Source organism: Lepidochelys kempii, chromosome 1 (assembly GCF_965140285.1).
Source record: "Lepidochelys kempii isolate rLepKem1 chromosome 1, rLepKem1.hap1, whole genome shotgun sequence".
Taxonomy (NCBI): Eukaryota; Metazoa; Chordata; order Testudines; family Cheloniidae; genus Lepidochelys; species Lepidochelys kempii.
The window spans coordinates 326,191,932-326,213,347 of NC_136380.1; the positions used below are offsets into that span (position 1 = coordinate 326,191,932).

Below are 21,416 nucleotides of genomic sequence, written 5' to 3' on the forward strand. Positions count from 1 at the left end.
AGCAATATCAGCCCAATGTATAAAGTGGATGCTGGATTTTTTTTCCAACCACCTAGATATTATAACGGTGCTTGGAGATGTTGGTGGCTTGGGATATGCAGGGGGTCAGACTAAATGACCTGGTGGCTGCTTCTGGTCTTAAACACTATGACTCTAAATACATTAAAATGCAGATGCTTTCAAGCTCTCCTAGCCCCCAAAAGCTAGTACATTATGAGAGGATATTTGAAGCCTGAAAGTTGTGTATTTGTGAGTCAAATAAAAGTTATATACTCCTTTAAGCTCCTCAGTTTGTCTCTTATTGTGTGTGCACAGCACTTCGTACTAGGGAACAACAGCCTTGGATGGTGCTTGTATGAACCACTGTAATACAAATAATAATTAATATCTACTTTGTATGAAGTTGCAAATGAAAAGGTCTTATGCAGGACCAAATGAACAGATACAGCATGTGCTACCCATAGTGCATTTTAGAAACAGAGGGACACACGTCTAAAGTTTCTTAGGACCAAGCAATAGAATAACTGAAGTACAGATTTCAAGAGCTAAATAGAGACCAATTCTAAAAAACAAGCATATTTTAAACAATCTTCTATTAAATTGCATATCTGCAGCCAGACCACCTCAGTCTGTGATCTTACAAACTAAGCCAAGTCAGACTTGGTCAGTACTTGGATGGGAAAACCCAAGGGTGCTGGTGGTATTTAAGGAGGTGGTACTCTTCTTTCTGACTCAATACTGATCCTTAGTTAATCTTGGGGGAATATTGTGATCTCCAGGTGCTGCCTTTTATGTGAGAGGTAAAACGGAGTCTGACTAGTTTGTAGTTCTTAATGATCCCAGGGCTTTTTATGTAAGAATTGTGGTGTTAGCCCTGAAGTGCAGACTAAATGCCAATCTGACACCCGAGTTCCCCCTGTGCTTGGAGAAAGATACCAGATTTCCCTTCACTTTGTGCCCTAAATTCTTGTTTAATGTTGTTCTGCAGAACAGGCATTTTTCTCCCTCGTTGCAGGCAGGGAGAATGCTAGATCAGGCAACGCATCTGATTTGCTTTTGGGCTTGGTTTGGGGTTTTTTGTTTTGTGTCTGTCTGTCTCCCCTGTCAGCTGGGCTGAGGAGAAAGATGCAAGTTGGGCCATGGAAACAAGGAAAGTTGGCAGGAACAAAGAATAAAGGGCCTGAAGATGTAAAATTGGTCAAACTGTTGTTAAGTGTAGCAAACATTTTCTAAGTGGGGGAAATAGCAAGGAAAAAAAGGAGGCGGGATTTTATGGAGAATTATAACAAGGCAGTGGAAGTTCAGGGTCTCTACCTGTAGTCTCTTACACTCACGGCTCTGCCTCTTCTCTGTACTTAGCGGAAAGAGGATCCTCAGATCAGTTACTGGACTAGCAAACATGCTATTAGTAGATGTTGCCGTGTATATCCCCCACATGCAGATAACAGATTACTTTCAAAATTAAAAGTGATTATTTTTCAGAGATTGTTGCCAGACAACATAGGAAAGCTTGAAGGGAGGAGTTAACGAATGGCTATAATTCATTACAAAAGTAAAATAAGAGTTCCTTAACTCAGTGGTGGCGTTAGTCACCTGAAAGCCATGCAATTGCATGGAGCCCCAAAGCAGTGAAGGGCCCCTGAAAACCAGCGAGGTGTCAGCTGCTCCATCCTGGTTAGCGCTACCTAGGGCTCAAAATGTCATCTCCTTACAGCGTGACCTTGCACACATTGTATATGCGAGTTCACTAGTAGGGGCCCCGGAATTGAGCTTCGCAGGGGGCCCCACAGGACAAACCTTACCATTGCCTTAACTAAGATGTTCTTTACTAAAGATACAAATTATTTACACATGGCAGTTGGGGGCAGGCAGATGGTACAAGCCCTGGATGCAGTGACAGCTGTCAGTCAGTGCCTCTCTAGGATTTTTTGTTTATAGGTTTAATGTGCTAGGTAGCCACAAGAGGGCATAGATACTCTTCTATAGGAAAGGTCTGTCAGTCTCAGTTACTGTTTACCTAACGGAAGGTTTATGAAGGTGGCAGAAGCTATAGGTTCGATTGTAATAAATTCTTAGAAGATGTGAGTGGACGTTCAGATTCTACATCAATTGATTAATACTTTTTCTGTTTTTTTTTCCAGGGAGGGGAGGAGGTTACTTGTAAAGAGGCAAAACCTGCTTCTGCCCTACAGGCACAGTTGCCAACTTTCACATGCCCAACTTTCACAATAAGCCAAAAAACAAGCTAATTCCATTTCAAAACAAGGCCAAAGCAAGCCAATCCCTAAGAACCCCAACACTCTGTGTGACTAGATCCCCCACCCCACCCCCAGGTGCAGTCTGGGACTGTGGTGGGCCCACTGTGCACCCCTGACTCTCTCCCCCACTTGTCCCTGCTTGCTCCACACCCCAGCCCCGCTTTGCCGGGAGCCGATCAAAAAAAAAAAAAAAAGAAGCAACACCCTACAAGCTAACCATTCAACAAGCTAAAAACTAGCCAACAAGCAACTCACAAGCCAATTAAGCCCAAAACAAATCCAATTTATGCATTTTTTCCACGTGTTTGGCATGTCTGCCTACAGGTTGTCTTTACAGCCTTTACAGAATGTACAGGCTGCAACATAGTTCCATAACATGGTAATGAATATAGTTTGGTCCCATCTAAACAGGCAAGACCAAATGGAGTTATTGTTACACAGTTATGGCATTATTGTGTTGATTTGGCTGTGTGGATGGATCCAAAGAGACTTTCAGGTTTCTGTTGTGGGTTTGTTCCCCTAGGGCTAAATTTATCCATGGTTTAACCTGACTGATTTTGGCATGGGTGTAATTATAGACAAGGACTGTCCTCCACGCTCTACACTGCCTTTCCCCAGAATACAGAGTCAAGGTCTCAGTCCTTATCTTCAAGGTGCTCAATGGCCTCGCCCCAGCATATCTAAAAAATCAGCTAAAGTTCTGGGCTGAAGACCGTGGTTGACAACTCTGATCCTCAGGCCCAATGGAACTTTCTACCATGAGGGTATAGATTGTTTATGTAGGAAACTAAGCTTCCTCAGGGGCCAGTCTGGGATGGTAGAAAGGATTCCCTGAGGAACTAAGGAATATCACAACCCTCAGCACTTTCTGCACCAAGTGCAATGTGCACTTCTTTAACCTGGCCTTCTCTAACACAAATCCAGAGCATCACCTGCCTAAAAAAAACAAACAAAAATTCTACCAGAACAAAATCCTACGTAGCACATACACTTCTGCCTTGGGAAGAGGATGAGAGGAAGAACAAACCATTTGTGACCCATGTTAGTCATATTGCTTAATATACAGTCATGTGGTAGTCATGTCAGTCCCAGGATCATAGAGACAAGGTGGGTGAAGTAATATCATTTATTGGACCAACTTCCATTGGTGAGAGAGACAAGCTTTTGCGCTACAGAGATCTGAGACTGAAGAACTACTCTGTGTAGCTCAAAAGCTTGCCTCTCTCTCTTACCAACAGAAGTTGGTCCAATAATAGACATTACCTCACCCACCTTGTCTCTCTAATATTGTTTAATACAAAACTGGAATACAAAACTGGATACTACTACAATGAGGGCGGTAAAAGAATCAGAATGGAATGTAATAGAGGTGACAGTACAATACATTAATATTTTGACATTTCTGCGAATATTACCAACCAACAACAAATGAAGCCTGCTCTATACATATTCATTCCTGTGCTGTGCTAATTAGAACATAAGAACGGCCATGCTGGGTCAGACCAAAGGTCCACCTAGCCCAGTATCCTGTCTTCCGACAGTGGCCAATGCCAGGTGCCCCTGAGGGAATGAAAAGAACAGGTAATCATCAAATGATCCATTCCCTGTCACTCATTCCCAGCTTTTGGCAAACAGAAGCTAGGGACACCATCCCTGCCTATCCTGGCCAATAGCCATTGATGGACCTAGCCTCCGTGAATTTCTCTGGTTCTTTTTTTAACTCTATTATAGTCTTGGCTTTCACAATATCCTCTGGCAGAGTTCCACAGGTTGACAGTGAGTTAGGTGAAGAAATTCTTCCTTTTGTTTGTTTTAAACCTGCTGCCTATTAATTTCATTTGGTAACCCCTAGTTCTTGTGTTATGAGAAGGAGTTAATAACACTTCCTTATTTACTTTCTCCACATTAGTCATGGTTTTATAGACTTCTATCATATCCCCCCTTAATTGTCTCTTTTCCAAGCTGAAAAGTCCCAGTCTTACTAATCTCTCCTCATATGGAAGCCGTTCCATACCCCTAATCATTTTTGTTGCCCTTTTCTGAACCTTTTCCAATTCCAATATATCTTTTTTGAGATGGGGTGATCACATCTGCATGCAGTATTCAATTAGACAATGGCTGGAGTAAGTTGCCGTACTGTATTGCTTCACTGCAGTTACCATAATGCATGAAGATACCCATATTTGATTTATTCCATCCCTTAAATTAACAGTGACTGATATTACGGCCACTTTCCAGGGGCTGGTTTTAATAATTTAGGTACATGAGTGCTTAATTTGTGCCAGGGCTGAGCCCCGGCATCTCTAGGGTTGGCAGTTCATAGCCCCAGCATCTCTGAGCTTGCCCCATCAGTTATGAAAGTAAAAAACTTGCTTGAGCCCCAGCACCTCTTGCATTACAAATTAAGCACCGAGGCACATCTATTAACAACAGTCTTCCTGGGACTTACCTTTAAGCTTACTTTTGGGCTTACCCAAATGCTTCAGCTAGTTCAAAATGAGCAGGACAGACTGAGAAGAACATGTTACACCACTGCTCTGTACTGGCTGTCAGCTGTAATTCAAGGTCCTGGTCACAAACTAAAAAGATTTTAGGTATTCGGGTCCCCGTTATCTCAGAGGTTGAGCTATGTTTTTGGAGGGAGCATTCTGGCGGTCTGTCTCACAAGGGTATGAACCCAATGACAGTGAGGGACAGGGCTTTCTTAGCAGATCCTCCCTTAGGGAACTGACTCCCACTAAATATCTGAGCCCGAACCCAGCAACCTTTACAGCACTCTGTAAGATGAATCTCTTTGTTTAGGCTTTTCAATAAATGCAGTTCTGTTAATGGTATCTAGGTCACCAGTTAGGTTTCCTAATTTAGGTTTCTGTACAAAATTGTGTTGCTTATGCTGAAGACATAGAGTAGATGGTGCTAAAATACCTCAAGGGGTAGAATGTAGGATTAGCAGAGAAAAGATCTTTTTTAACCATCACAGGGAAATATCCCATGTGGATTGTGAGGCTATATTAGTTAGCCCATTCTTTTCTGCTGGAGGCACCAGGCAGAGAGGTGTACAACCAAAGACCATTATGGGTTTTTGTAAGCAGAGCTGGGGCCAAATGCAAAGTAGCCATTCTTCACCTGAGGGCTTTGTCTACTAGAGCATTTTTCTTAAAATTTCCCAAGGGTGGGAATATCTACAGCATTGCTTTAACAACAACATTGGCATGCCAGGAATTAAATCAGGTCCAACAGCAGTTTGTAGATACTATTAGAAGAATAATACAACTACAATATCAAGCCTTACTTGCATTTCATATCAAATGATCCTAACTCTATTCATTTTATGAGCTATAGTATGGGCACGTATCTCAAGGAGAAGTGCATCAAGTGATGACACACAGGGATGAATTATGTGACTTCAAATACTATATTGTGTGTGTGAGTCATTATGCTCATTGGCACAAGTGAGAGTGAATGAGAGAAGGTGCCAGCCAAGGAAAAAAGCGAGGAGGCTGCCAGGCCAGGCAGCTATTTTTGTAAAGCAGGCACTGAAAGAACCATCCTCGTCACGACTTCAGGCTTGGACTACTTCCAGGAACCAGTAGTGGCACACAGATCTCACAAGCTCTGCATCTTCTCCTTGCATATGAGAAGAAACTCCAGTGAGATCCTCATGTCCCTGATGCCAGCTCCTGCAGCAGTCCAGGCCTGTGCCTGTGTAATGATTGGTTCTTTCCGCAGTCTCACAGGCAACCTCCTGGCCTGGCAGCTTCCCCTTCTCCTTCCCTCCCTGGCTGGATCCTTGTGTCTTTGTATGACAGAAACACACCAGTCACACTCCCAGAAGCAGGTAGGGTGGCAACCTCTGAGGTACAAAAAACTAGGACTTCCAGCGTTATTCTGAGCCTATAAAAATGGACAGCTGGCAGTTGGTACTGAGTACCCTTACAGATTTCCCCGGACAGCTACCTCAGAAAAGGGACAATTCTGGGAAAACAGAAGCATGGGATTTCAAACTCAAGGAAGTCTTGAGCATCGCATAGGCTACATTTGAGGGGGATTATGTTAAGGATTATCATAATTTTTGCCATTATTCTTCATAATTGTACATTTATTCTTCAGCAGAAGCTGAAGTTATAAAATCTTCTCATAAAGAACTGCCCTTTTAAAAAATGGCTGTGTCTTCCACTGTTCTCAAAGGGATTGAAGCCACAGGCTGTTCTCAGTTAAGATGGTTACCACCTCCACTCACCAGTTCCTCACAGAGTTCTTCTCCACCTCCTGACACCACAAGGGGCCACTGTCTTCCCTGAGGGCAGCTTGACTTCACTCCCATAGGAGGAAAGATGACATCCCCTCTTGAGGACAGCCTGTGGCCTCAGTCCCACTGAGAACAATGAGAGATCACGGCCATTATGAAAAAGGACAATGCTCCATGAGCTTCACTGAAGATTTTAATTCTTCAGCCTCTGATGAAGAATAACCTTCAGTTACAAAATCTAACAGCAAAAAATTACCATTAACTAAAAAAAATAAACAATTCTTCAAATGTAGCCTAGGCACAAGATTTCAGAGGGTTTTAATTAAATGGGAAGTTTAACAAGTTTGCATTATTCTATTACAAAGATCATTCAAGACCAAATCAAAGTGTGGCTTAAGGTGCTAAATTTCTTGGAGGACTCATTTTAAATCAATTTTAACTTATAAATTAACAGATTTACTTGGAAAGATTTACTTGGAAAGCTTATGCTCAAATAATTTTGTTAGTCTCTAAGGTGCTACAAGTACTCCTATTCTTTTTGCAGATTTACTTGGAAATTCTCAGAAAATTCAGTCTATACTCAAAAGAGTAGGTGCTGTAAATGTGGGGAAAATAACCTGTATTTTTTCATCTATTACAAAGAGGTTGAATCCCACTTCAAGTGGAAAACTCAATTCACCCTTACATATGGAGCTGCAACTTGTGCCTCCATAACAATAATACACTCCTTATCTCCCCAGAAGCAGAGGATTGCAACCCCTCTATTTCAAGTCAGCAATCAAGTAGCTAGTTCCTTGCATGTGTTCTCCTTAAGCTGGAAAAGGCAAGGGACAGGGCATTGGAACATTTACCCAGTGGTCTGTCCCAGCATGACTGCCTCTCCCCTCCACCCCACTTTTTGATCCATAATCAGAAAAATCCAAATCCCACAGTCTTTTGCTTATGGTGGGTCATGGGAAGATTTTTTTTCAGCTATTTTGCGACTGAAGAAAGCTTCAGAACCACCAGCCTTCACACTCATAGGGAGCCCCTAAACCAGCAGTTCTCACACAGTCACCGGGATCCAGCTGGAGCCCAGGTAAGGGAAAGAAGAAGTAGCTTGTTGCCTGCAACTCCTTCTTATAGCTGTGGCTACAGTGGCAGTTGCCTTTGCCCTTATTCTACTCCTGCCACCCTTCATCCAATCTGAGAAGGGCTGTTCACTTTGCCCACAATGTTTGTCTCTGAGACAGGGCTCAGACAGGGCTGTAATGGAGCTGGTTTTGTCACTCCTCGTAGCAGTGGTGCTTTTCAACAGAATTTTAAGGGGATTCTAGTATCTTTCACGGATGCTTTCTATTTATCGAATAATTCTAATTCCATTGAGGGATCCAATTTAGACTTTAGATGTAGCATTTTGCTTAAATACTGGAGCTGAATACTGTGCAAGGAGAAATGGAGGGGAAGGAGAAACCTCCCCACCCCAGGAGCACTAATGTCCCCCTCATTCCACAAGCCACCCATCCCAGGAGAACCAGCCCCACCTCAGGCCAGCAGCCTTCCTCACCCCCATTCACTTAGCGCCACACCTGACAAGCTCCAACCTCCCCCACATTTTGTCTGACAACTCTTACAATGGCTGTGACCCTAACTCTACCATCCTTTGGATATGGCAATGCTGCCTCAAGTGACAGCAGAGCCCTCATGCCCACAGAAGAGCCCCAACTGGCAGTGGGATCCTTGCACACGCCCTGATGCCCTAAGGCTTTAAGCAACAGTGAGGCTCTCCCCACGGCAGTGAGCCCCTAGGCTGCTCTCAGCCATGTAAGTAGAAGCCTTGGAACAGGGAGGCAACACTAGCACTGGGCGGGGCCAGCTGCAGCTGCCACTCACCCAGGCCCATTGTGAGGTGACAGTTGGGGTGAGGCAGGACGGGCTCCAGGGTGTAGCTGGGCGGGGCCTAGTCAGGCAGGCCCTATAGGGACCAGCAGAGGGCTCCTCTCTGGCTACCAGCAGTGGGTGGTTAATGTGTGGGCTGCTCAAGCCAGGGGGTTACTTGCAGGCCTCTTTGTCTCTTTCTCCCCAGAAAATGACTGGCCTTCAGGTCAACCTCAGCCCGCTGCTGGAGCCACTTGGCTTCATGAAGGTCCTTGAGTGGGTGAGTCTGGAGTAGGGTGAGCTGGGGGGTTGTTTTTTCTTAGAGCAGCTGAGCTGTAAGGGAGCAAAAGGCCCAAGAGTCCTCCCCTCAGGTCTCTCCATTCCCCTTGTAGGTTGCAAACTCCCCAGCTGGGCTGGGCTTGTAGGGAAACAGCAGCCTTTTCTGTGGGGTAGGGATGTTGATGAGGCCAAGCGCTTGCAGGCGTGGGCTTGGGCGTGGCCTGGTTGGTGAGGGGTTTCCTGGCTCTCCAAGGTGGCGGTGCCTCAGAGAACTAGCCAGATCCCTTATTACCCACTACAAGTATTTTCACCACAAAATAACTTCTTGGCTGGTGTTTGTGACAGAGCTGTGCCTGCCTCACTTCATTTAAAGAGAAACCAGTATAACTGCAGCATATTTGTGCCACTGGGGTGTCTGTGTGGTGGGTCTTCTGTCTGTTGGGGTGAGGAAGGGGAAAACAAGAACTATTGACCAAGATCTATGAAGAAACTCTGCTTCCTGTCAGTGGAAGCCTGTGTTTTTCTGTGTCAGTGGAAGCCTTGGGCCTGTGTTTTTGTTGCTGGTTTCTTGGGCAGTGGAGGTTGGGGGGGGAATGTTAATAAATAATGTTCTAAGTACAGGTAGCTTCCACTGATGTGAAGTTGGAGTTGTAGGGGGCTGGCATCTCTGAAGCAGGCCCTGTTTCTCTGGGTAATTGCCCATGTGTTTTGCTATCTCACCAACGCTAATTAACAAAGGCAGGGAAAGTTAAAAATAATTCTCTATTTTAAAAGCAGACCTCTCTAGATATTACAGATGCCTTGGATTAGTGAAACTAAAATTAAAATCTTTATCTTTATTTTCTTTAAAGTTGGTGAGTGTAAAAAAGTAAAATAAGGACTACTAGTTTTCACTATTGGATTAAAGTTGGTTTCACTCTTTTCTTTAGACTGTAGTGGAGTGCTTAAATCCAAACAACCTCTCTTTGAAATGGAAAGAGAGTAATTCTGGTGAAACTTGACTGCACTACTTGTAGAAAAATGCTGTGGCAATGAGAGTGCTTGTTTGAATCAGACCTTTGCTGATGGAGCACTATACACTAACTCTTATTTGGGAATGTTGAAATAATTTAATACAAATGTGAATAAATGGTGTCTTCCTCCCATTATTGACTGTACTAGATTTCACACAGTCTGAGAATACTAATATATTGTTTCAATTTTTATAGATTTTTTCCATCTTTGTTTTTGCCACCTGTGGAGGTTATAAAGGTACAACTACAATTTTAGTTTCTTGTAAAGGTGTTGTGAACAAAACAGTTACAGCTGCTTTTGCTTATCCATTCAGGTGAGTCTATTCTTTTACTTCCTTACTGTCCTCACCACTGCCCACTAATTTTATTGGATTCACTTGTTACCCACTATAATATGGAGAAATCTACCTTTTTTTTAAAGTCCTCTCTTATGCTAATTCAAACACCCTGCAATGTATAGTCTGATTTGAGAAATCAGAGAATTGAGAAATCCAGGGCACTGACTACTGAAAGCATGTTTGTCTCCATCTCTATGCAGATTATGTGGCTGTGAAAAGAGATTATATTGCCAAATTGAAATATACACCTTCTTGATGACTATCATGAGCTGAAAGCATTTACTTTAGTGGTGCATGAATCATTAAACTATCTCTAGATTTTTAAAAAAGTTACCCTTCATGTTGTCTTCATTTTGTCTCAATACTAAAGTACTGCTGATCCTTTAAACAGAATTTTAAGGGGAATTCTAAAATCTTTAACAGATGCTTTCTGTTTATCGAATAATTCTAATTCCATTGAGGGATCCAATTTAGACTTTAGGTGTAGCATTTTGCTTAAGTACTGAATAGGAAAGCTCACCTGGCATTATGTGCACCAGCAGCTGATTTCTATATGAATATGGTCAACTAAACTTGGTAGTTGCCCATAACACATTGAAGCAAAGACAGAACAATATTTCTGTGGGAATATGAGAGGGAGACTAAACAACACTTGACTGGAATCCCAGCCAAATATAAACCGCAAGGTTCAGAGAAAAATAGGGAAGGAAGAAGAGTGACCCTTCCTCCGCTTTCCCAGCATCCAGAAGGGGTCCTAATAAACATAGGCCTCAATCCTGTAAACTGCTCGACAGGTATCAAGGGCTGTAGCTGCACAGAGTAGGCTATGGGATTGGAGCTTTAGCAGATGCTGATGGCTAGTGAAGGCTAGTATAAAAGATTCAAGACTCCCTGCCCCAAGTCAACATCCAGAGGGGGCAAATCTATTGTGCTGTCCATTCAGTAACCCACTAGGGTTGAGTTGAATCTCTCAGCAGAACTGCTGGGAGCCTAAACATTTGCATTTACCTACAGCTAATGATTTAACCCTGTGGCTGGCAAGCTCTCATCTAGCTGTTTCAGCTTAGGCTGGCACACTTGAATTAAGTACAGTTAAATTAGGCTTGTTTCCAAGTCTGAGTGGCTTAAACTTCAACTTTCAGGTTCTGAGTTAGTCTTCATTTGTAACTTCTATTTAAGTGTGGTATGCCTTGTGGCAAAATCTAAGTTTTTAAGGTGGGGAGGGGACTATAGAGAGTATTATGCAACTTGAGTTGCTAGTCAATGTATTCATCTAAAGAATGCCTTATGCAGTCAGAGTGTTGATGGTATTGTTCTCATAAAATGCTAAGATACTGAGGTTTCCCCTTGTGCAAGAAAGTCTTGCTATGGAAAATGCACTGTCTTTCCCCCACAGGTTGAATACAGCTGTGTTTAGTGCACCAGATCCAACACGATGCGGTGGCAGTTGGACTGACTTTCACCTTGTGGGCAACTTCTCCTCTTCTGCACAGTTCTTTGTAACTTTTGCAGTCCTGGTATTCCTTTACTGTATTGCTGCCCTTGTACTATATGTTGGGTACATGCACCTGTATCAGAACACTGGCAAAATCCCATTGATTGTAAGTAACTAACACTAAGCTATTTTCGTCTTTTTGTTTTTAAAACCACTGAAAGGAAAAATGACTTCTGCTCAGCACAGACCTGTTTAAGTGACAATTAAACTTAAATTGTCACATTGTGGTGCAGTGTGGAATGGTTTAAAATCACTTGGGTTTATTAAACTTTGCTAATTTAAAAAAAAATAAAGTTGCTGCTTTTTAAAATTAAGTTGAAAACTGTTGCCACTACAACTTTAGATTAAAATATAAACAAACTAAATTTATAAATGGTATGGCATTTTAAAATATTTACTGGAAGGGGTTCTTTATTAATCTTAACAAACCCAATGTAAGCAAAAAGGAAAACCAAAGATGAAGGCACAGATCCTGCAAACTCTTTAACTGGTGTGTAACTTTACTCACATAAATTCCACTGACTTCAATGGGACTGCTCATGCTAAAAGCTAAGTATGTGCATAAGTGTTAGATTTAGCCCCTGACACTGCCATCTTCATTAACTTGTAGTGGCAGAAAATATTACTTCAAAACAAAATTGACTCAGTGGCAGCACTAAAAAGTTACTTTCAATAAATCAATGACACTATTATGAATTGTGTACAGAAACAGGCATACACAAAAATAGGAGCCTAACGTTTGCTTATAAAGATTTGTTTTGGGGGAGGGTGCTAGATGCATTAAAACAAGACACACAAGTAACTTAACACAAGTCACATTGACTTCAAACTGCAAAACGGGACAAAGGAATGTAGCCTGGTCAAAGCATTTCAGATTTCTTGACTTGTGGAAGTTCAATATATTGAAAGGAGTTGTTCGCTGCAGACCAACTTTATTGCTCTGTTTATCACAGTAAGGACGTTAGCGAGGCCTGGACTTGTTTCAGCACAGATAAGCACTTTACAAGTTTTCTTATTAAGAAGTTTCACATATCATTTGAACTTTTAACAACTGGGAGACAAGTAAAGAACTTCCACTCTACCTCCTTTTTCCATTTTACAGTCTTAAATTGCTAAAAAAACTAACGTAAATAAAAACAAGCCAATTTTAGTTTAAAATTATTATCCTTCTTTGACTGAAATCTTCTGACTAGTTAGTTGTAATCATGAATAGGCATTAAATACTTTAACAGATTGGGAATCTTAATACAAGTATGGTTCACAGAAAACAGGCGAATTATTCCTATTGATTGCTGCAGATTTAAATGACTAAGAATATAGGACCTGGATTCTGCAGTTGGGTCTACGTTGGTGGCTGGGTGGAGACCATGGAACTCTGTGGTTTCCGAAGTTTGCATGTACAATCTGATTGCAAAATGTAGGCCTAAGTCTGCGGTGTGAAATACATGCAATAAGTTTAGACACTTATGTTTTAAATGTGCTTGTGAAGGTCATCTGATCTTTCCTTTCTTTGTAAAATGGCTATAATCAGACTTTTTGGATCTTTCTGCTTAAAATAGCAAAACTAGTAAAGTTTCAGAGTAACAGCCGTGTTAGTCTGTATTCGCAAAAAGAAAAGGAGTACTTGTGGCACCTTAGAGACTAACCAATTTATTTGAGCATGAGCTTTCGTGAGCTACAGCTCACTTCATCAGATGCATGCCGTGGAAACTGCAGCAGACTTTATATATACACAGAGAAAATGAAAAAATACCTCCTCCCACCCCACTGTCCTGCTGGTAATAGCTTATCTAAAGTGATCATCAGGTGGGCCATTTCCAGTACAAATCCAGGTTTTCTCACCCTCCACCCCCACACACAAATTCACTCTCCTGCTGGTGATAGCCCATCCAAAGTGACAACTCTTTACACAATGTGCATGATAATAAAGTTGGGCCATTTCCTGCACAAATCCAGGTTCTCTCACCCCCCTCCCAAAAACCACACACACAAACTCACTATCCTGCTGGTAATAGCTCATCCAAAGTGACCATTCTCCCTACAATGTGCATAATTAAGGTGGGCCATTTCCAGCACAAATCCAGGTTTTCTCACCCCCCCACCCCCATACACACACAAACTCACTCTCCTGCTGGTAATAGCTCATCCAAACTGACCACTCTCCAAGTTTAAATCCAAGTTAAACCAGAACATCGGAGGGGGGGGTAGGAAAAAACAAGAGGAAATAGGCTACCTTGCATAATGACTTAGCCACTCCCAGTCTCTATTTAAGCCTAAATTAATAGTATCCAATTTGCAAATGAATTCCAATTCAGCAGTTTCTCGCTGGAGTCTGGATTTGAAGTTTTTTTAAGATAGCGACCTTCATGTCTGTGATTGTGTGACCAGAGAGATTGAAGTGTTCTCCGACTGGTTTATGAATGTTATAATTCTTGACATCTGATTTGTGTTCATTTATTCTTTTACGTAGAGACTGTCCAGTTTGACCAATGTACATGGCAGAGGGGCATTGCTGGCACATGATGGCATATATCACATTGGTGGATGTGCAGGTATACGAGCCTCTGATAGTGTGGCTGATGTTATTAGGCCCTGTGATGGTGTCCCCTGAATAGATATGTGGGCACAATTGGCAACGGGCTTTGTTGCAAGGATAAGTTCCTGGGTTAGTGGTTCTGTTGTGTGGTATGTGGTTGTTGGTGAGTATTTGCTTCAGGTTGCAGGGCTGTCTGTAGGCAAGGACTGGCCTGTCTCCCAAGATTTGTGAGAGTGTTGGGTCATCCTTTAGGATAGGTTGTAGATCCTTAATAATGCGTTGGAGGGGTTTTAGTTGGGGCTGAAGGTGACGGCTAGTGGCGTTCTGTTGTTTTCTTTGTTAGGCCTGTCCTGTAGTAGGTAACTTCTGGGAACTCTTCTGGCTCTATCAATCTGTTTCTTTACTTCTTCAGGTGGGTATTGTAGTTGTAAGAAAGCTTGACAGAGATCTTGTAGGTGTTTGTCTCTGTCTGAGGGGTTGGAGCAAATGCGGTTGTATCACAGAGCTTGGCTGTAGACGATGGATCGTGTGGTGTGGTCAGGGTGAAAGCTCGAGGCATGCAGGTAGGAATAGCGGTCAGTAGGTTTCCGGTATAGGGTGGTGTTTATGTGACCATTGTTTATTAGCACTGTAGTGTCCAGGAAGTGGATCTCTTGTGTGGACTGGACCAGGCTGAGGTTGGTGGTGGGATGGAAATTGTTGAAATCATGGTGGAATTCCTCAAGGGCTTCTTTTCCATGGGTCCAGATGATGAAGATGTCATCAATATAGCGCAAGTAGAGTAGGGGCTTTAGGGGACGAGAGCTGAGGAAGCGTTGTTCTAAATCAGCCATAAAAATGTTGGCATACTGTGGGGCCATGCGGGTACCCATAGCAGTGCCGCTGATCTGAAGGTATACATTGTCCCCAAATGTGAAATAGTTATGGGTAAGGACAAAGTCACAAAGTTCAGCCACCAGGTTAGCCGTGACATTATCGGGGATAGTGTTCCTGACGGCTTGTAGTCCATCTTTGTGTGGAATGTTGGTGTAGAGGGCTTCTACATCCATAGTGGCCAGGATGGTGTTATCAGGAAGATCACCGATGGATTGAAGTTTCCTTAGGAAGTCAGTGGTGTCTCGAAGGTACCTGGGAGTGCTGGTAGCGTAGGGCCTGAGGAGGGAGTCTACATAGCCAGACAATCCTACTGTCAGGGTGCCAATGCCTGAGATGATGGGGCGTCCAGGATTTCCAGGTTTATGGATCTTGGGTAGTAGATAGAATATCCCAGGTCGGGGTTCCAGGGGTGTGTCTGTGCGGATTTGATCTTGTGCTTTTTTCAGGAAGTTTCTTGAGCAAATGCTGTAGTTGCTTTTGGTAACTCTCAGTGGGATCATAGGGTAATGGCTTGTAGAAACTCGTGTTGGAGAGCTGCCGAGCAGCCTCTTGTTCATATTCCGACCTATTCATGATGACAACAGCACCTCCTTTGTCAGCCTTTTTGATTATGATGTCAGAGTTGTTTCTGAGGCTCTGGATGGCATTGTGTTCTGCATGGCTGAGGTTATGGGGCAAGTGATGCTGCTTTTCCACAATTTCAGCCCGTGCATGTCGGCGGAAGCACTCTATGTAGAAGTCCAGTCTGCTGTTTCGACCTTCAGGAGGAGTCCACCTAGAATCCCTCTTTCTGTAGTGTTGGTAGGGAGGTCTCTGTAAATTAAGTCTTAGTCTAAAGGGTCACAGTCAATTTAAATCTCACTTTAAATATGAAAATATTTCCCCTACTAGTGTTGCTTTTAACACCTAAAACTACAGAAAAATATTTGAGGTAACTTGACAGCTCTCTGGATATTGTCAATTCTGCAGTTTCCTCTGTGCAGGCTTTTTCACACATCAATAAGAGATGCAGTTTTGTTTTGTGTGTTTTTTTTTTTGTTTGTTTGTTTGTTTAGGGGCTGTCAAGGTTCCTCCCCCCACTCTGAACTCTAGGGTACAGATGTGGGGACCTGCATGAAAAACCTCCTAAGCTTATCTTTACCAGTTTAGGTCAAAACTTCCCCAAGGTACAAAATATTACCCCCGTTATCCTTGGACTGGCCGCTACCACCACCAAACTAATACTGATTACTGGGGAAGAGCTGTTTGGACGCGTCCTTCCCCCCCAAAATACTTCCCAAAACCTTGCACCCCACTTCCTGGACAAGGTTTGGTAAAAAGCCTCACCAATTTGCCTAGGTGACTACAGACCCAGACCCTTGGATCTTAAGAACAATGAACAATCCTCCCAACACTTGCACTCCCCCTTTCCTGGGAAATGTTGGATAAAAAGCCTCACCAATTTGCATAGGTGACCACAGACCCAAACCCTTGGATCTGAAAATACTGAAAAAGCATTCAGTGTTTTACAAGAAGACTTTTAATAAAAAATAGAAATAAATAGAAATAAAGAAATCCCCCCTGTAAAATCAGGATGGTAGATATCTTACAGGGTAATTAGATTCAAAAACATAGAGAACCCCTCTAGGCAAAACCTTAAGTTACAAAAAAAGATACACAGACAGAAATAGTTATTCTATTCAGCACAATTCTTTTCTCAGCCATTTAAAGAAATCATAATCTAACACATACCTAGCTAGATTACTTACTAAAAATTCTAAGACTCCATTCCTGTTCTGTCCCTGGCCAAGACGACTACAGACAGACACAGACCCTTTGTTTCTCTCCCTCCTCCCAGCTTTTGAAAGTATCTTGTCTCCTCATTGGTCATTTTGGTCAGGTGCCAGCGAGGTTACCTTTAGCTTCTTAACCCTTTACAGGTGAGAGGAGCTTTCCCCTGGCCAGGAGGGATTTCAAAGGGGTTTACCCTTCCCTTTATATTTATGACAGGGGCAGAAAGATTTAGGGGTCAGATATACCACCTAAAACTACTTCTTTTAATTTAATGTCCATATTTTAATTTTTACTACCCAAACTTAAAGTGCCATTTGGACAAATTGGAAATTGTGAGACACAGTGAAAGTCTCCCGGGCCACCAAGTCCTATCTGTGAAGGAGGGCCTTGTGTCTAAGGGCTAAACGAGAAAGGGCTGTGTTAGTATAGTTAAAATGGCAAACCTCCTCACCTACTTGCATGTGTGGATGCAATTTTAACGGTATAAAAGTACTTCTATAGGCATAGCGTTTTCTTTTTTTCGCTTCCCAAAATAGAATAAGCTATATTGGTATAAGGCACCTTTTAAATCAATAACATCATCTTAGTGCTTATACCAGTATAACTGCATTAGTGTGTGTGTGTATATATATATATACACACACACACACTCCTAACTGACATGCTGTTATAACTCTTCTAGTGGGTCAGGCCTGGGACTTGGCTTGGAACCCAGATATTAGCTTTTCTATAGACTTTGAGTGACCTTAGGCAAGTAACTTTTTTTTTTTTTCCAGCCTCACGGGGATTTTGTGAAGATAATCACTACTGTATAGACAATTCTCTGAATAGTTCAGAGTCTACATATTGGATGACTTAAAAACTGCAGCACTTCAAACAGCAGAATGACACTTTTTGGCTGTCAGTGTACCAAGAGATTTAATATTAAAAATATCAGTACTGCGTTCTCAAGCACAATTTGATTCTCCTGAGCCTCTGTGCCATTTCTGGGGGTGGTGGTGAACATTTAGGATAACTTATCACACTGAACTGTACCTAACATTCTGCCCATGTTTTAAATAACTTTTGGGGGGTGCAAGCCTTCAGATTAGAGAGAGGTAGACTTCTTCTATCTGAATTGTGTTGACAAATTGTAGTAATTGCTTGACTACATTTGGTTAGTTATTTTATAATGAAATATACTTAGACTAAATAACCAGCATCAGTCAGGTTTATTAATGTGGTAGGTACAGGAAAAATGTTCTAGACAACACCAGTCTCCCCAGAGCAGTCCCGTGCAGCGATATTACGTTCACCTTACACAAGGTGTGCTCCAAGTTGTACATTTCAGCTGAAATTATTTGACAAGTTACACATTTCTTTACATGTCACTTCAATCCAACCCATCAGTTTGTTCCAGTTCCCTAACTTGTTTTGTTCCTTATCTTCCTTTTGGATACTAGCATTTCAGGCACTGATATGTGAAGGTACTTCCTTCCGTAGCTTGTGCTAAGACACAGAACGAATGTACCTTGATTTTTACAAGTTTCCTGTCTGCTTATTCCAAATGGTTACTTCAGCAAATGCAAGGTGTTGTGGGATACTTGGCATAAGTGAACAGGATTATGGTATAGGCAGTTTAGGCTAAATTACTGTTACAGTATTTGTGATTTAATGTTTGTACTAATGCATACTAATATGGTGTGGATAATACACACTGTATTATATCTTTATATGCTAGCCAGCATATTTTAGTCACAACTGCTAAGTTGAATGTTTATAACCTTTTTTAGTATAGAAGGGGTGTAGACAGTTCTGTAGTCCAGTTACAGTACTGTCTGTGTAACTTTTATATTGTGCTCAGAAAGAAAACTAGTATCTGAGACTGCCTAATTAAACTGGCTTAATATGTTTGCACAGGTAAGTCAATAGCTATGGACCTGAAGAAGAGCTGTGTTTAGCTCAAAAGCTTGTCTTTCACCAGCAGAAGCTGGTCCACTAAAGATATTGTCTTTGTCACTGTCTAATAGTTACCTAACTCGTTGTCTAATAGCTACATATGCCAGTGTTGTATCTTGACTGTAAGTCTGATGCATTTTTTTTCACTTTTCCCTTAACTGGAAAATGTGTTTAATTCTCTTGTGGAAGTGGTAATTGACAGTTGTCTCTTTGGTATAGGACTTGGTTATTACTGTCATGGCTGCTTTTCTGTGGCTGGTCAGCACTTCAGCCTGGGCTAAGGCACTTACTGATATAAAAATATCCACCGGTCCCAGCATTGTTCAGGAGATTGCATCTTGCAAATTACCAGGATCAACTTGTTTGTTTGCCTCTGTTACCAGCATGGGAACTCTGAATGTGTCCGTGGTACGTATGTCAAGAGTTATAGCATCCTTATCTTGCTTGTATTGCACCTGAACTTACAATACACACTTTATGGTATTCTATGTAGCACCCATTTTTTAGTTTTTACTGAAATTCCGTCATGGGTTACCAGTCATGCATGATGCTCATCCTAAGGCAGAGCACTCAGAGGCAGATTAAGGTTTCCTAGGGCCCTGGGCCAGAGCAAGTGGCGGGGGGCCCTCCCCACCCCTTCCACCTGTGGTCTCACCCCTATTTTGCACCCGATCCAGCCCCTGCACGTATGACCTCGCCCATGGCACTCCTTTGTGCCCCTTCACCGGGATCCTGCCCATTCCATCCCCAAACTGCGGCCCCAAGACCAGAGAAGCTCTGTTTCCCCCACTGTGGCCCCAGGCTCCAGCAGGTAGCAAGAGCTCCTCCAGTCCTGGGGCTGCAGCAGGGATCCCTGTTCTGGGGCTTCCCGTGCTCCCCCTGGCTTCTGCTGGGGATGGGGTTGGGGGCGCTAGGGGCTTTAGGGGCTTCCCCTACCTCCACACCTGGCACAACTACCAGGGAACAGGGTTGGGGGCACGGGGGCTTTTCCCACCTGCCCAGGGCTCTGGGGTCCCCCGGTTGGCCGAGGCCCCTGGGCATGAGCCTCATAAGCCCAGTGACTAATCTGCCGCTGAAAGCACTAACCAGAGCAGCAACTGTTTCCTCTTAAAACCATTCTTGGCAAATCTGTGTAATTTAATTTGCAGAAAGATGTCTTTCAAAGTCATTTGGGAATCTCTCTTCCAGGCACCTTTCTCTTAAGCTTCCACATTACTTCTCTCCATAGCCACTCTCAGCGAGTGCGATTTGTCCAGTAACTTTATTGAAATTCATGTGGGGTGTCTCTGGTAGGAGTAAACTAGCTACTGCCTGACATTTATCTATCGAACCTGGCCTTTGTAGTAACTGTTAACCTTCTTCGCATACCCCAAAACAAAGAGACTTAAGGAAAGCTCTTTTTAGGGGCTGGGAATTGCACAGTATTCTTGTGGTGATAGATAACAAGCTTCTCCCCTACTCTCCCCCTTTACTAAAGCATAAGGAGTGTGGCCAAGAGTACATTGTATTAAATTGTAAATCTGGGTTCAAAAGTGATCTTACACTTGCTCACTAGGCCAGTGGAGATCACATGCTTAATCCCTTAATGCATGCCTGCAGTTTCCATTCAATGAATGGAGGAACTTCATAATTCCTTGCATATCCGTGACTGTGGTCCTACATATCTATAATGAGGATGCTCATTAGCCATAACTATCACTGCTAACTCATGGAGAAATGGGTCTACTCATTAGTAGATCCCTGTGGAAAGAGGATCAATTAACTTAATATTTAAAGCACTTTGCAAGTATAAATCTCTAAAGGAATGTTGCAAGCCAAACTGTTTTGCCTGCTAGTTTCAAATTTGTGTGCTACAAGAGTTTAATTTTTATAATCTATTTTTAACCCCCGCCCCCCAGGCTTTTGGATTACTTAACATGATTCTGTGGGGAGGAAATGCTTGGTTTGTATACAAGGAGACCAGCTTGCATAACCCATCAAACTCAACTTCCCAAAGCTCAGGAATCTATCCACCTACAACAGGAATATAATTAGTAAGATGATGTTGATACTTCATAAAGAGCATCTATTTTGCATCCGACGGCCAACAACTTGAAGTCACTGCAGTTTTTTTGTAGTAATGAATAGTTTAAACAAATTAGTGGGTAAACTTCTGCTTTGTACTTAAAGCATGTCTCACAGAAATATGGATGTAAATTTTCAAGTGTTTTACAGTGAAATATATTATGACTCTAAAATGAGTGAAGTTTCTTCATTAAAAAATAACAAATTGTTCAGACCTTCCTAAATCTCTTGGCAAATACTTCCTCACACACACACCTTTTCAGGAAGTGGTTCTAGTTAACATTTGTGGGAAGAAACTGATTTGGATTCTGTAACATGACTGATTTCTCAGTTGAAAAGACTACTTAGCTTAGGATGTTTGGAGTTCCAATATTAAATCCCTCATTCAGAGGTTACCTACTAATAACTTTGCACAGATAAGCTTTCTAAAAAAATATTTAGTCATCTCTGGTAGCATGATTCTGGCATTCTGTAATTTTCTTGTATATTGTTGGTGGGTTTTTTTGGAGGGGGAATCTAGTATAGACACTTTCTAATGTTGTATTTGCAGATAGACACTTAAGACTTGTTTGGCGTTCATATGTTCATTGTTAATACTTCATGATTCGGGACAATCTTCAAAAACACTTAGTAAAGCGGCAAGTCACACTTCTGTGGCATAATTTAAGAACAGAAGAGTTAAGAAATTTAGGTAGGGTAGGGGTGTTTAAGTGCATCTCAGCTACAAAGCATTGTTGTAA

The 21,416-nt window shown here is 42.3% G+C and overlaps 1 protein-coding gene across 3 annotated transcripts; it reads left to right on the forward strand.

Annotated features, from left to right (window-relative positions):
* Positions 1 to 8,560: 8,560 nt before the first annotated feature.
* On the forward strand, positions 8,561 to 20,748 carry SYPL1 (synaptophysin like 1). Of its 3 annotated transcripts, none has more exons than XM_073331837.1 (5): positions 8,561 to 8,644; positions 9,852 to 9,970; positions 11,391 to 11,595; positions 18,832 to 19,020; positions 20,511 to 20,748. In XM_073331837.1, exons 1-5 carry the CDS (start codon positions 8,576 to 8,578, stop codon positions 20,640 to 20,642), a joined length of 714 nt encoding a protein of 237 aa, XP_073187938.1. In that variant the 5' UTR covers positions 8,561 to 8,575; the 3' UTR covers positions 20,643 to 20,748. The 3 variants fall into 3 exon arrangements, with proteins under 3 accessions (XP_073187938.1, XP_073187946.1, XP_078707851.1); XM_073331845.1 differs by having other exon boundaries at positions 8,576 to 8,632; XM_078851725.1 differs by lacking the exon at positions 18,832 to 19,020 and having other exon boundaries at positions 8,576 to 8,644.
* The last annotated feature ends 668 nt before the right edge of the window (positions 20,749 to 21,416 follow it).